The sequence below is a fragment of the Gopherus evgoodei genome, chromosome 3 (genome assembly GCF_007399415.2).
Source record: "Gopherus evgoodei ecotype Sinaloan lineage chromosome 3, rGopEvg1_v1.p, whole genome shotgun sequence".
In the NCBI taxonomy this organism is placed as follows: domain Eukaryota; kingdom Metazoa; phylum Chordata; order Testudines; family Testudinidae; genus Gopherus; species Gopherus evgoodei.
Window position 1 is genome coordinate 153,889,127 of NC_044324.1, and position 14,163 is coordinate 153,903,289.

General features: G+C 44.6%; 1 protein-coding gene across 2 annotated transcripts in view; it reads left to right on the forward strand.

Moving 5' to 3' along the window:
* The window catches only part of CNST (consortin, connexin sorting protein), a 119,121-nt gene that overhangs the window by 81,359 nt on the left and 23,599 nt on the right, over nt 1-14,163 (forward strand). For both annotated transcript variants that reach the window (XM_030557040.1, XM_030557041.1), the window contains exon 11: nt 10,965-11,872. In XM_030557040.1, the coding sequence (XP_030412900.1) occupies nt 10,965-11,872 (908 nt within the window). The remainder of the gene's footprint in view (nt 1-10,964; nt 11,873-14,163) is intronic.

The window sequence follows — 14,163 nt, forward strand, 5'->3', positions numbered from 1 at the left end:
CAGAGATCTCCTCAGCTTGCAGGCTCAAATTCTGTGCTACTCGCCCGAGGAGGTCCTGATGTGCCCTGAGATCTAGCGGAGGAGGGCTATTAGAGGAAGTGCCAGCCACCGCCTCATCGGGAGAAGATGATGAGGAGACCCCCAGCAAGAGAGTGTCCAGCGGGGGGTCCGCCTCAGCCCTCGCCTCTGGCTCAGGAGGGAGATCAGGGTCTTGTTGCTTTGACCCGTCCTCCCCGTCCGGGGAGGGAGGGGGGCGAGACAACGACGCCTCTGGCGCCCTGTGCTCTGCCATTGCAGGCCTAGGAGGAAGCTGTTGGGGGCCCTGGGCTTGGTGATACGCCCAGGGTGTCCAGAACCCCCACTGCTGCGGACCCTGGTCCTGTTGCGGAGGGTCTTGAAAAAGGGCCGCTTGTCTGTCAGTGCCTAGCGCATATACACTGTCCGCCTGCGATGACACCGACGGTTGTCTGGAAGGCCATGGAGGGGCCGACCGCGGCTGGTAAGAGTCTCCGCGTCCTGGCGCCGAAGATGTTCTCGGTGCCGGGGACCGGTACCGGGAGTCATACCGGTGCCAGGATCAGGACCGGGGTCTGTCTTGGACTTGGTACCGGGATCGGGACCGGTACCGGCCGCTGACTCGGTGCCGGGATCGGGACCGGGACCTGCGACCGACGCGGTGTCGGGAGGTCGACCGGGACCTGCCACCAGCTCGGTGCCGAGAGGTCGACCGGGGCGCTGATCGACGGCGGGACTGGCTCCTAGAGTCCCTGTGCCGGTATCGGTGGCTGGAACCAGACCGTGACCGTCTGGAGGCCGATCGGTGCCGCGAGTACGACCGGTACCGCCGAGGGGAGCGGTGCCGGGATCTTGAGCGACCATGGTGTCGGGACCTCGACAGCGAGCGTGAGTCCCGAGACGGTGCTCTCATCGTAGGTTTGCCCCTGCATGCTACCCGCACCGGAGGTACCGGGGGTGGAGGCTGAGTTGACTCAGTCAGGGCAATGAGGTCCCGTGCCGAGGCGAAGGTCTCCGGTGTCAATGGGACCAATAGCTCAACCCCAGATCTTATGGGGGAGCTCAGCGGGACCGGACTCGACAGACCCTCCGGGCCCGGAGTCGATGGTGCCGGTAGCACCGCGGCAGATGTCGGTGCCAGGCGCTCCACTTGAGTCTGCCTGGATGGAGTTGCAGACTTCGAGGGTCTTGCTTCTGCACCCGGTGCCGGGAAAGGTCGGTGCCGGGGAGTCTTTCTGGTGCCGGCGCGATCCGGTGCCGGTGTCGAGGTAACGGCCTGCGAAGCTGCCGGGTCGAGTGCCGCTTCCATGAGGAGAGTCCTAAGTCTCTGGTCTCTCTCCTTCTTTGTTCTAGGCTTAAGAGCCTTACAAATGTGGCACTTGTCCGATCTGTGCGATTCCCCCAGGCACTTTAGACACGCGTCGTGAGGGTCGCTGGTCAGCATCGGCTTCTTACAGGCCGCACATTGCTTGAAGCCCGGCGAACCAGGCATGAGCCCGGTGCCGGACGCCGGGAAGGGCTACGGCCCAAACTGGCTAACAAATATCTACAAATATTATTTACACTATTAACTATATAACTAACTACACTTAACTACTAATTACAACTATCAACCGTAGAACAAGGAGAGCTAGGGACGTGGAGGACAGCTATGCCGCACTCCACAGTTCCAACGACCGACACGGCGGTAAGAAGGAACTGAGGAGCGGGTGGGCCGGCAGGGGTATATATCAGGTGCCATGGCGGCGCCACTCTAGGGGGCGACCTGCCGGCCCACTGGAGTTGATAGGGTAAAAAGTTTCCGACGAACGTGCACGCGCGGCACGCACACCTAACTGGAATGGATGTGAGCAATCACTCGAAGAAGAATAAACCATTTCCCTTCCCCCTCCTTTCTTCCTCCCAGCTCTTCCCACCCTGGGTACACTAGGAGAGAGAGACAGATTCAAGCTCTGTGAATCTAAACAAAGGAATTCCCCCTTCACCCTTCCTCCTTCCCCTCACCTAGGGTCAATACAGATTCAAGCTCCGTGAATCTAACACAAAGAGGAAATTTATCCTTCCCTTCTCCCCACCAATTCCCTGGTGAGTACAGACTCAATTCCCTTGAGCCTCAACTGGGGAAAAAAATCAAACAGGTCTTAAAAAACAAAACTTTTAATAAAAAGAAGGAAAAAAAGTACAAGTTATCTTTGTAATTTATATGGTAAATATTACAGGGTCTTTCAGCTTATAGACAATAGAAAGAAAGCTTTCTCCAGCAGAAATACAATTTAAAATACTTTTACCCAAATACACATTAAAACTCTACCAGCCAGATACACAGTTGCAAATATAAAAACAATTAAAAAAAGACTAAACTGTCTTTCTACTTTTGTACTTACAAAATTGGAACAGAAGATTAGAGAACCTGTAGGTATTTGTGGTCACTCTCAGAGCCTAGAGAGAACAAAGCAAAACCCAAAACTACAAACAAAGGCTTCCCTCCACTGAGATTTGAAAGTATCGTGTTTCTTGATTGGTCCTCTGGTCAGGTGTTTTTTTGGTTCCCTGTTTGCTAACCCTTTACAGGTAAAAGAGACATATTAACCCTTAACTATCTGTTTATGACATGGGTGATTCTGGGTAAATGTCGTCACTCATTCCTTCCTCCGTGAAAGCAACGGCAGACAATCATTTCGCGCCCTTTTTCCCTGGATTGCCCTGGCAGACGCCATAGCATGGCAACCATGGAGCCCATTTTGTCTTTTGTCACTGTCACTGTATGTTTACTGGATGCGGCTGACAGAGGCGGTACTGCAGAGCTACACAGCAGCATTCATTTGCCTTTGCAAGATAGCAGAGACGGTTACCAGTTGTTCTGTACCGTCTGCCATGCCATTGTAAATTGGCGATGAGATGACAGTTATCAGTCGTTCTGTACCGTCTGCTGCTGTCATGGGTGCCCCTGGCTGAGGTTGGCTGGGGGCACAAAGACAAAAATGCGAATGACTCCCTGGGTCATTCCCTCCTTTATGTTGTATCTAAAAATGGAGTCAGTCCTGCCTAGAATATGGGGCAAGTGTGCTAGAGAACCAGTGTACCAGAGAGCACAGTCGCTCCGTGTCACGTCCCACAGAAATGATGAGCTGCATGCCATTCTAGGGGGTGCCCCTGCAACAACCCCACCCGTTGCTTCCCTGCTCCCCCAACCCTCCTGGGCTACCGTTGCAGTGTCCCCCCCATTTGTGTGATGAAGTAATAAAGAATGCAGGAATAAGCAACACGGACTTTTTAGTGAGATAAAATGAAGGGGAGGCAGCCTCCAGCTGCTATGATAGTCCAGGTAGGACATTAAATGGTGCGGGGGAGAGGAGCCCAGCATCCCGCTGCTATGATAGTCCAGGCAGTACAGAATCTTTTCTTTAGACATGAAAAGGGGGGGGGGGCTGATGGAGCTCAGCCCCCAGTTGCTATGATGAAGACGGTTATCAGCCGTTCTGTACCATCTACCGGGAATGACCAGGAGTCATTCCTATTTTTACCCAGGCACCCCCAGCCAACCTCACCTGAGGCCAGCCAGGAGCACTCACGGGCTGATGATGACGATGGATAGCAGTCATATTGTACCGTCTGCCACCGGGAAGGGGAGGAGAGGGGAGAGGGTGCTGCTCTCATGTGCCGCAGCATCGCGTGCCGCAGCATCGCGTCTACCAGCAGCATGCAGTAGACATAGGGTGACATATAAAAAAGTCAATAAACGATTTTTTTCCCTTTTCTTTCACGGAGGGGAGGTAAATTGATGAGCTATACCCTGAACCATCCCGGACAATGCGTTTGACCCTACAGGCATTTGGAGCTCAGCCAAGAATGCAAATGCTTTTCAGAGACTGCGGGATAGCTGGAGTCCTCAGTAACCCCTCCCTCCCACTATGAGCGTCCATTTGATTCTTTGGCTTTCCATTACGCTTGTCACACAGCGCTGTGCTGAGTCCCTGCTGTGGCCTCTGTCTGGAGATTTTTTCAAATGCTTTGGCATTTCGTCTTCTGGAACAGAGCTCTGATAGAACAGATTTGCCTCCCCATACAGTGATCAGATCCAGTATCTCCCGCACGGTCCATGCTGGAGCTCTTTTTGGATTTGGGTCTGCATGGCCACCTGTGCTGATCAGAGCTCCACGCTGGGCAAACAGGAAATGAAATTCAAAAGTTTGCGGGGCTTTTCCTGTCTACCTGGCCAGTGCATCCGCGTTCAGATTGCTGTCCAGAGCGGTCACAATGGTGCACTGTGGGATACCGCCCGGAGGCCAATACCGTTGATTTGCGGCCACAGTAACCCTAATCCGATATGGTAATACCAATTTCAGCACTACTCCTCTCATCGGGGAGGAGTACAGAAACTGGTTTAAAGAGCCCTTTATATCGATATAAAGGGCCTCGTTGTGTGGACGGGTTTAACACTGCTAAAATTGGTTTAAACGCGTAGTGTAGACCAGGCCCCAATCAGCTATTGTTGCCTCCCACAATTCAGGCATGTCAGCAGCAGGGGGAAGCATGTTCTTCTGCAGCCATAAAGAAGAGAATTATGTGTGGGTGGGGGAGGAAATATAAAATTAATATAAATATATTTGCTAGAATAAAGCCTATCACATTTTTTAAATAGCATGGAGATGGGAAACTAAAAAGCCACTTTTGTCTCATCTGTTAGTTGGCTGTTTCCACTCACTTGGCTTTTAGAGGCAAGAATGTGACTATGGTAGTAAGAAAGGAGAGGGAAACTTCCAAGGGATTTGAAGAGAGCCTTTGTGAGAGTATAAATAGCCAAATTAAGAGGTTGTCTACAAGGGGAAATGGCCCGGAATAGCTATTGTAGAATAGTGCCCCATGGGGACACTCGAGATGAAGTGGATTAAGCTACATTGTATGGAATTAGCGTGTCCACACTGGAATCTATTGTGGAATAGCAATTCTACAATAGCTATTCTGAGCCATTTCCCAAGTAGACAAGCCATTAATTTGGTCATTTATAAACTCATTAAGGCTCTTTTCCAAAGTGGATTAAGCTAACAGTATAAAGGCACTCTTTTACGCTACTTTTTTAGGCTATTTGTACACTTATAGTAGCATGTAGAGTACATATACTGCATGCCCCCGCCCCCACAGCATGGGTATAAATAGCACTGTAGATGGTGAGGCATGGATTATGTAAGTAGAGTAGACACACCAGAACCTTAGGGGTGTGTAACCTACACCTTTTTCTATATGCCCAAGCAGTGCCTCCCCCATCTACACTGCTGTTTTTCGTAGTGTAGTGTCCGACTGCTTGCAGCCTTTTCCTACCATGGGAAAATCTCTGGCAGGGGAGAGGCAGCAGGGAACGGCTCCAGCAGCTCCCAACTGCTGGAGCCTTTCCAGGAGGAAGCTTCCACCAGCTCTTCACTGCCGGAGCCTTTTCCCTGTTGCAGGGAAAGGCTCTGACAGTGCAAAAGGACTTTTGCAGGGGTAGGCAGTGGGGAAAGGCTCCAGTAGCAGGAAATTGCCTAAGCCTTTCCCCACTTCCAGCCCACCTGCTGGAGCCTTTCACTGCCATCCACCCTAGCATGGGTTCAGCCTGCTTTTCACTGTAACTTGTAGCTACGTGTACCATACTTGCCACTACCAGTGTTCACAAGGCTTTAGTGTGGAATAAGTGTATCCACATGGAGAGAGAGTGTGGAATAGCTATTGTGCTTTATTTTCAGACCCTAGCTTATTTTACAACAGTTTCTCTTAGACAAGCCCAAAGACTCCACTTACCTACCATGTATAGAGTGGGGGATGGAGGCATGTGAGTGTTGTCTGTGTACATATATAAAACCTTAGTTATGTAATGTAGGTAAAATATATACTGTGGTAGCATCCTTCAAAGAAAATGCCACTTCTTCATTAATCGAAATCACACTTGGCTGGATTCATCCATTGCATGTGCAAGAGAATGCAATTTGTGCCTTTGAAGACAGCTGGCCCCAAGGAGGATTTGCCATTGTTCTCCCCTCAAGATTCTTCCTAGGAAAGCAGCTTTAAACTCCAGCCAGGCCTCTATAAGAACCCAACTGACTGAGGATACTGGGGGATATATAGACTCGCCTGTTTTACAGCTTGTGCTGCTGTAACCCCTTCCACTCATACAGTTTCTGCTGCCAGGGTCCTGGAACTTGATTTCTGCCAGCTGAATGAATCAGGGCCTCTAAACCTGTGTATTGCTCTTAAAATAGTAGAGTTGGAGCACATACTGTATCTATTCATTCTTTCAGCACCTGTCTGAAAGTCTTAATACTTTCCTGTTGTAATTTGAGATGGCCAGAACCCTGCATATTTGTCTTGTGTGCAAACTCTCTTGAACGAAATAATGAATAAGGAATTTAGTAAAATATTTTACAAACTGTTTATTGCACCCAATGCAGCATGTATGATTACCTGCCCTGTGGGCAGGTGGCATATGTGTGCATTCGATCAAGGGGCTCCTAGCCCTCAGAGACCGTGTACGGGCTTTGGAGGCTAGGGTGGCTGAGCTGGAGGAGCTAAGGGAGACAGAGGTACATAGATGAGACTTTCCGCGACACAGTAGAGCGGTCCCAACCCCAGTCTGACAGCTTCTGTGCTGTTGAGGAGGATGAAAATCTTAGGGAAAGAGAGCATCTAACTGGAACGGAAGGAAACGATCCCATAGTTGGGACTGTCCTTCCAGATGATGATATGGTATCCTCTTGCACTGAGGATACCTCTCCATTGGGAGGGAACTCCAGTTATTAGAAAAGACAGGTATTGGTAATGGGCAATTTGATCATTGGAAACATAGATAGCTGGGTTTGCGATGACTGTGAGAAACACATGGTGACTTTCCTGCCTGGTGTGAAGATTTCAGATCTCTCAAGACTTCTAGATAGACTTATGTGTAGTGCTAGGGAGGAGCCAGTGGTCATGGTACATGTAAGTACCAATGACATAGGGGAGGATAGGAGAGAGGTCCTGGAGGCCCTGGAGGTAAGAGATTGAAGTCCAGGACCTCCATGGTAGCATTCTCTGAAATCTTCCAGTTCCATGCGCAGGGCCAGTTAGACAGGCAGAACTGCAGAGTCGTGCAAAACATGCGTGGAAAACACCACAGTGGCCCAACACTGTAGCATTTAATTTCAGAAAGGGGAACTACACAAAAATTAGGAGGTTAGTTAAACAGAAATTAAAAGGTACAGCACCAAAAGTAAAATCCCTGCAACCTGCATGGAAACTTTTTAAAGACACCGTAATAGAGGCTCAACTTAAATGTAGACCCCCAAATTACAAAACATAGCAAGAGAACCAAAAGAAAGCCACCATGGCTAAACAACAATGTAAAAGAAGAAGTGAGAGGCAAAAAGGCATGCTTTAAAAAGTGGAAGTTAAATCCTAATGAGGAAAATAGAAAGGAGTATAAACTCTGGCAAAAGAAGTGTAAAAATATAATTAGGAAGGCCAAAAAAGAATTTTTGAAGAACAGCTAGCCAAAGACTCAGAAAGTAATAGCAAAAAAATTTTAAGTATATCAGAAGCAGGAAGCTTGCTAAACAACCAGTGTTGCCACTGAATGATTGAGATGATAAAAGAGCACTCATGGACGATAAGGCTATTGCGGAGAAACTACATGAATTCTTTGCATCAGTCTTCACGGTTGAGGATATGAGAGAGATTCCCAAATCTGAGTCATTCTTTTTAGGTGACAAATCTGAGAAACTGTTCCAGATTAAGGTGTCATTAGAGGAGGTTGTGGAACAAATTGATAAACTAAACCAAGGGTGGCCAACCTGTGGCTCCGGAGCCACATGCGGCTCTTCAGAAGTTAATATGCGACTTGGTATAGGCACCGACTCCAGGGCTGGAGCTACGGGTGCCAACTTTCCATTGTGCTGAGGGGTGCTCACTGCTTAACCCCTGGCTCTGCCACAGGCCCTGCCCCCATTCCACCCCTTCCCGCCTCCTCCCCTGAGCCTGCCGTGCCCTTGCTCCTTCCCCCTCCTCCCCCGAGCCTCTTGAATGCCACAAAACAGCTGATTGGGAGGTGTGGGGAGGGAGAGGAAGGTACTGATTGGCAAGGCTGACGGTAGGTGGGAGGCACTGGGAAGGATGGAGGGGGGAGGGAGCTGATGAGGGGCTGCTGATTTATCACTGTGGCTCTTTGGCAATGTATATTGGTAAATTCTGGCTCCTTCTCAGGCTCAGGTTGGCCACCTCTGAATTAAACAGTGATAAATTGCCAGGACCAGATGGTATTCACCCAAGAGTTCTGAAGAAACTCAAATATGAAATTGCAGGACTACTGACTGTCATCTGTAATCTGTCATTTAAATCAGCTTCTGTACCAAATGACTGGAGGATAGCTAATGTGATGCCAATTTTAAAAAAGGCTCCAGAGGTGATCCTGGCAATTACAGGCCAATAAGCTAAAAGGTGTGTGAGTTGTCCAAACAAAAAATGTTAAATATTCTCATGGAAGCCACAAAAAAACTTCCCAAAATTTTACATGAACATTAAAGGTGATCATAAGATCTCACTTTCCTGGGTCTCTGTTTATGCCTCATAATGCTGGAAGCATTTCTTACTTTCTTATGTACAGAATGCTACAGACTGAGTTTTTGCTTCCATAAGTGAATTTAGTTCTAATTTTTGGTTATCTGACATGATACCTTTAAAGAAGCCTGATTTTTAGAGAGCGGGTTCTCATCACTTCAGAAAATCAGCTGCTTTTTAGGATAACTTGAATTGGACGCTCTCTCAGAAAAATGAGCCTCCCAAAATCACTAGTCACTCTTGAAAATATAGGCCTTAATAGTCATAAAAAGACTGACAGCACTGGACATTGAAGTCCTCTATCTTTAGTACAGTTACCGCATAGACACACAGTGTAAGCTTCCTCACACAGACATGTCTGTCTGTTTCAACCATGACCTCAAGGGACCATCCTGCATGGTAAAGAGGCTGATTTAATTTCCAAGTCCATTTAGTCTTTGATGTTCCTACTTGCCAACAAAGGTGCCTGTTGTAACATGGCCATATCAACTGGGAAAAATTGACATATGGTAACAAAATCTTGCTACTGACAGTCTGGGCTGTATTTGAACTGGTGACCTATACATGTAGAGCTCAGTATCCCATTACAAACCCCTCAACTGTCTTGTCCTTTGTGCCTTATTTTCAAAACACTCTCTCTCATACCCATTTCTTCTTTCTATCCTATATAATTTAGCTTCTGTGTATCCCTTCCATCTATTAACGTTCTGATTTTTATTCATCCTCAAGTAGGCTGCGTGGTCTTTCATATAATTTCTAACCTTACTTTTCATTTTCAGTTAATATTTCATCAAGTTTTAAAAGATAATCTTTCCTTGCTTTAAGACAGTGAAATTCAACCCCGTTTCAAATATTTGAGAGCTGAGCAGAGAAGGCAGTGCTCTGTTCTAGTGCAGGTTTACACTAGGGTTCAGGTTTGACTCAAAATCCATAGCTAGCGTGCATTCAGATTGAATGGTTTAAGAATCTTGTGACGCTTCAGTAGGAAATGGTGGAAATTTCGGGGCTGCTTGAAATTTCTTCCATCAACCTGATCCATAGACCCTTCTGGTTTTGACTCTGAACCAAAAATTCAATTACGTAGATTTTGTGGTAGGAATTTGTTGTGTATTATTATTATTATTTATTATTACAGTAACTTCCATAATACAGACTTTGTTGTTCTAGGTGGCTCTGTATAAACGTAATAAAAAAAGTCTGTTGAATAGAGATTGCTTTGTCATTTGAATCTCAGGCACTCCCTTTTTCTCTTCCCAAAACTGGCAGGGAGGAGGGAGAAGGTTGGATTTGAGGTTCCAGTTAAGGCCCATATCTAATAATTTTAGGCACAACTCAGACTAGCTTTTTGGTCTTCCACTACTTGAACATATTGTATTGGCACTTAATGTACTATTTCTTAAATTCCTACTTTGTTAGAAATAAATAATTATTGAATTATAAGTTCTTAAACCTACCGATAAATAATTAACCAACATTTCCTAACCAAAAATGAGTGTAACTCTAAACTTTTTTGAATTCACAGTATTCGTGTATTATTGTTCTCACTTCTCACTAAAATAAAGTTCCATACCAGCTCAGTAAACAGAGATCACTCTTCCCCCGATAATTTATATTGAAAATATCTGAAACCAAACATAAGCTAAATTCAAATTGTATTTTTTTTAATATATAATCCATACTGGCTACCCACAAATAAGTCCATAAAAGCAATTTTAGCTGTGTAATTTATTATCTATGAATATTGTAATCAAATATTTTACTTTACTTTGCATTAACTTAAGGAAATAGTTAAATATTAAAGACAAAGGACCCCACATGTAAAATACATTTCAATTCTTGTGATTTAGGCTTTTTTAAAAATGCACCTACATACATCAGTGAATTGTATGAATTATAGATAACAGTAATACTAGTGTATCTGAGTTACCCATTGCAGTGGAATCAGGAAAAAAAATTCTTCTGTAGTTATGACATCATATCCCTCTTCCCTCCCCACTCTTTCTTCTAGAAATCTTGGAATAATGTACATGTAGTTCCTTGCATGTAATATGTTTGAGGGGGAAATTAGGCCTTTATTCCTTGAGACACTTAAGAATATTCTTTACTTTAAGCATTTGAGTAATCCCATCCCTTTTCAGCAAAACACTTACACATGTTCTTAACTTTAAACAGTCACTTAAGTGCTTTGCTGAATTGGGGTCTTATTTATGATTTATTCTGGGTATTTTATGTTTTCTACTAACTAGAGCAGCACTATCTGCACTAGAGGGGAATTTATTCTGAAACATTTGTGTGCTGTGTTATCATGTCATAGTATGCTCTTTTGACACACTACTAATGTTTTGAATCATTTTAAAATGCTGGAACTGTCTTCCTGTTGCATTTAGATACTGAAACTCGGCCTGGCACTGGACCAAGAAAAGAAAACCAGCACAGAGAGAGACAGATGAGTGAGAGCTCCCTGTGTGATAGTAAAACTGATAGGCTTACAGAAGCAGCAAGTTTTCAAGTAGCTGCAGGGAAGGACCACATGGAGGAGCAGCACTGCAGTGCTGAATCAACACTGGAGCCACACACCCAGTCTATAGGGACAGTGGGCAGGCCTTGTTCTGACTGTTTATCATCTGGGGATGCTGGTAAAGATAACAGTTTGCAGCCGAGAGAGAGGCAGTTCTCTAAGGATGTGGCTAAAATAGAAGACGTGGCTAAGCAGCCTGGAGTGGAACTCTCTGGTGAGCCAATGGTAGACACCTTAGTTTTAGCGGATGCTGATTATATCCCTTCTGATTTGATTTCTAAAGATGAAAATGTGCAAGCTGAAAGAAATGTTCTCAGATCAAAACACCGTGCAGGCTCTACTGAGACTGCCAGAAGCCAGCTAGGAAATAGTGCATTAAACCAGCAGCAGCAGAAGCCTGGTTTAGATGAGGATGGAAAATCCCCACAGGACAGAACTGTATCAAACATTTGTGAAAACATGTGTTATGGAAGTAACAACACACCTGAACATATCAGTCCTGCACATCCAAAAGTATTCAAGGGACTGCAGGAGATGGCAAGGCAGCAGGAGGAGGAGGTAAATAATGACGAACCGGAAGATTTTTTTGGCAGATTCTTAAATGGTAGCATAAAAGACACTGAAGAATCCCTTGCAAATTTAGAAAACCAAGAAGACTCTGAAACTCTCCCAGATATTCCACTGGAACAAGCATCATACATTTCAACAGAAGCTTTATTATTAGATGACAGCTTTTCTTCGCTCGATGAACTTGCAAAAAGGATAGAGATTGCAGAGGTAAACACTGGGAAAACTAAAAACTATAAAAAAAAATTTATTGAATTTATTATAATCTTAAACATTTAGCCTGCTTTAAAATGTATGTTACATATGTATCCCTACACATCACTTCCTTAGTTTTAATATGAAAACTTAATTATTTGTTTTTATTCTTCCTCTGAATTGATTTATAGCCTGATTGTTTTTTTCAGAGATACTTAGCATCCACAGTTCCCACAGAAGTCCATGGGAGTTGTTGGGGTCTCAGCACCTCTGAAAATCAGACTCTCACTCTGTATCAACATGAAATATTCTTACCATTATTATTTTATATTATACACAGAGGTATTAGGAGTGCTGAGCAATCATAATAATTTCTTCCCTTGTAATTTTATATAAAGAAGTTGCACAGTAAATGGCAGGTGACGTAAATTGTCTTCCTTTAATTGAGTGTTAATCATTCTTATTCATTGATAGAGTAAAGCTTGTTTTTCACTGCCCATCCCCATAGGTGAGTAACAGAAGAAAGGGGAATTACCTATATAATGTGCTGTGTAACACTTTTTTATACATCTCTTTATGTGTTTTTAAATAAGAACATGGAAACTAAGACAGGAAGAAATCTGCCCTGACATATTTTATTTATGTACTTTTTATTTTCGTAACCTCTGTCAATTCTGTTGTTCAAACAAAAGTAATTAGGAGCCTCAGGGTTTGGTCAATGGAACCATTAGTGCTGTGCTAGTATGGTCCATAATGAGTATCAACAATTCTAAAGATCAAAAGGTCTTCTAAAATACTTAAAAATAGAAGGCAAAATTCTGCCCTAATTCCTTTGAGCCCCATTACAGGAATGTAGGATGTTAGGGATTAAGCAGAGATTTCCTCAGCCGTTATGTTTATGCATGTGAAAGGTGAAAGGCCTGGGATAGCATGTAGTATTGGCCATCCCTATGCGTTCAAAAATCATGACTCGGGCCTCCAAAATCCTGAGATGCTTAAAAATAATACTTAGGATTCTGTTTTGTTTGTTTGTCTTCTGGGTATACTTAGTTTATGTTTTCAGGCTTTTGTCTACTACCATGAAGGCTAGAAACTTTTTTTTTTTAATAAAAGCTGATATTCTCACATAATCATGCAATTCCAGCAGCTGGGGTTTTGAGAAAGGCCTGCATTAATGTAGTATCTGAATGTCTCTCAATCTTTAAAGTGTAGGAAAGTGCTATAAACTCAGTTTTACAATGGGGAACATAGACTAAGAGACCAAGGCCACCCAGGAAGCTTGTGGCAGACCAGAGAATTGAGTGCTGGACTCCCAAGTTCCAGGCTAATGCCCTAACTGCTGGATCATCTATCTTCTCTATTGTGAGATGCATGATAAAATCACAAGAGTTGTCAGTACAGTATAGCATTTGCCCCAAAGGTCTCCTTACTGCTGCTCCAAGATTGAGCACCCTGCACTCTTCCAGTGCCTCCTGCATGAAATCAGGAAGCTCACTAGGTACCCAGGCTGAGCCACGTTCATATAGTTGGCTGACCTCAGCTCTTTGGATTCAATAGGTAGCATACACATGCATAACATTATGCATGTTGGTCAAATGTCTGCCAAATCAGGGCCTGAATTTGCACATGTAAACACCATAATTTGCACGTATCATTGAACTAACTATTCTGCTGATTTGCATGTGCAAAACTCTGCATAAACTGAGACTGCCTTGGAAAATTTGTAAATTATACCTTACAGATAGTCCAGTCCAACCCCCATGGATATATAGAAGAGCCCCTTAAATATCATCCCTCAGTGTTGGGTACCTTCTGGAAATTCAATATATTGAGCTACACAGCTAAAGCATTTATTTTAATATAGAAAGGAGTCCTAAATACATTTTATAGCAGTTAGACCAAGTATGTTTAAACTGCTAACAATTTAATTTTTTTACCCAGTTTCTTCACCAAAGCTAGACCTGTGCTGGCCCAGTTAACTGATGGTATTGCTTTCTTATGGGAACTCTTGCTTGATTCCTGGTTTCATTCTGCTCCCAGGGCTTTAAGTGCTGTGGCAGAAGAGAGTACCTTACATAACTCAGTAACAAATTCTCTCTTGCCAAATAAGAAGCAGTGTTGGTTTGCTCCAAGGAGAGTCTTTTTCCAGTCATCCTTTGCAGGAGACCTGAGCTTGTGAGGTATAAATCAGGGGGAAAAGGCGAGGGGAGTTAATCTCAAAAAAATTACAGTGTGTAGTATGCAGGATCTTGCACGGTTCTGAGATGCCTGCATTTGTTAGACTAAGCAGGGTGAGTTAAGGACAG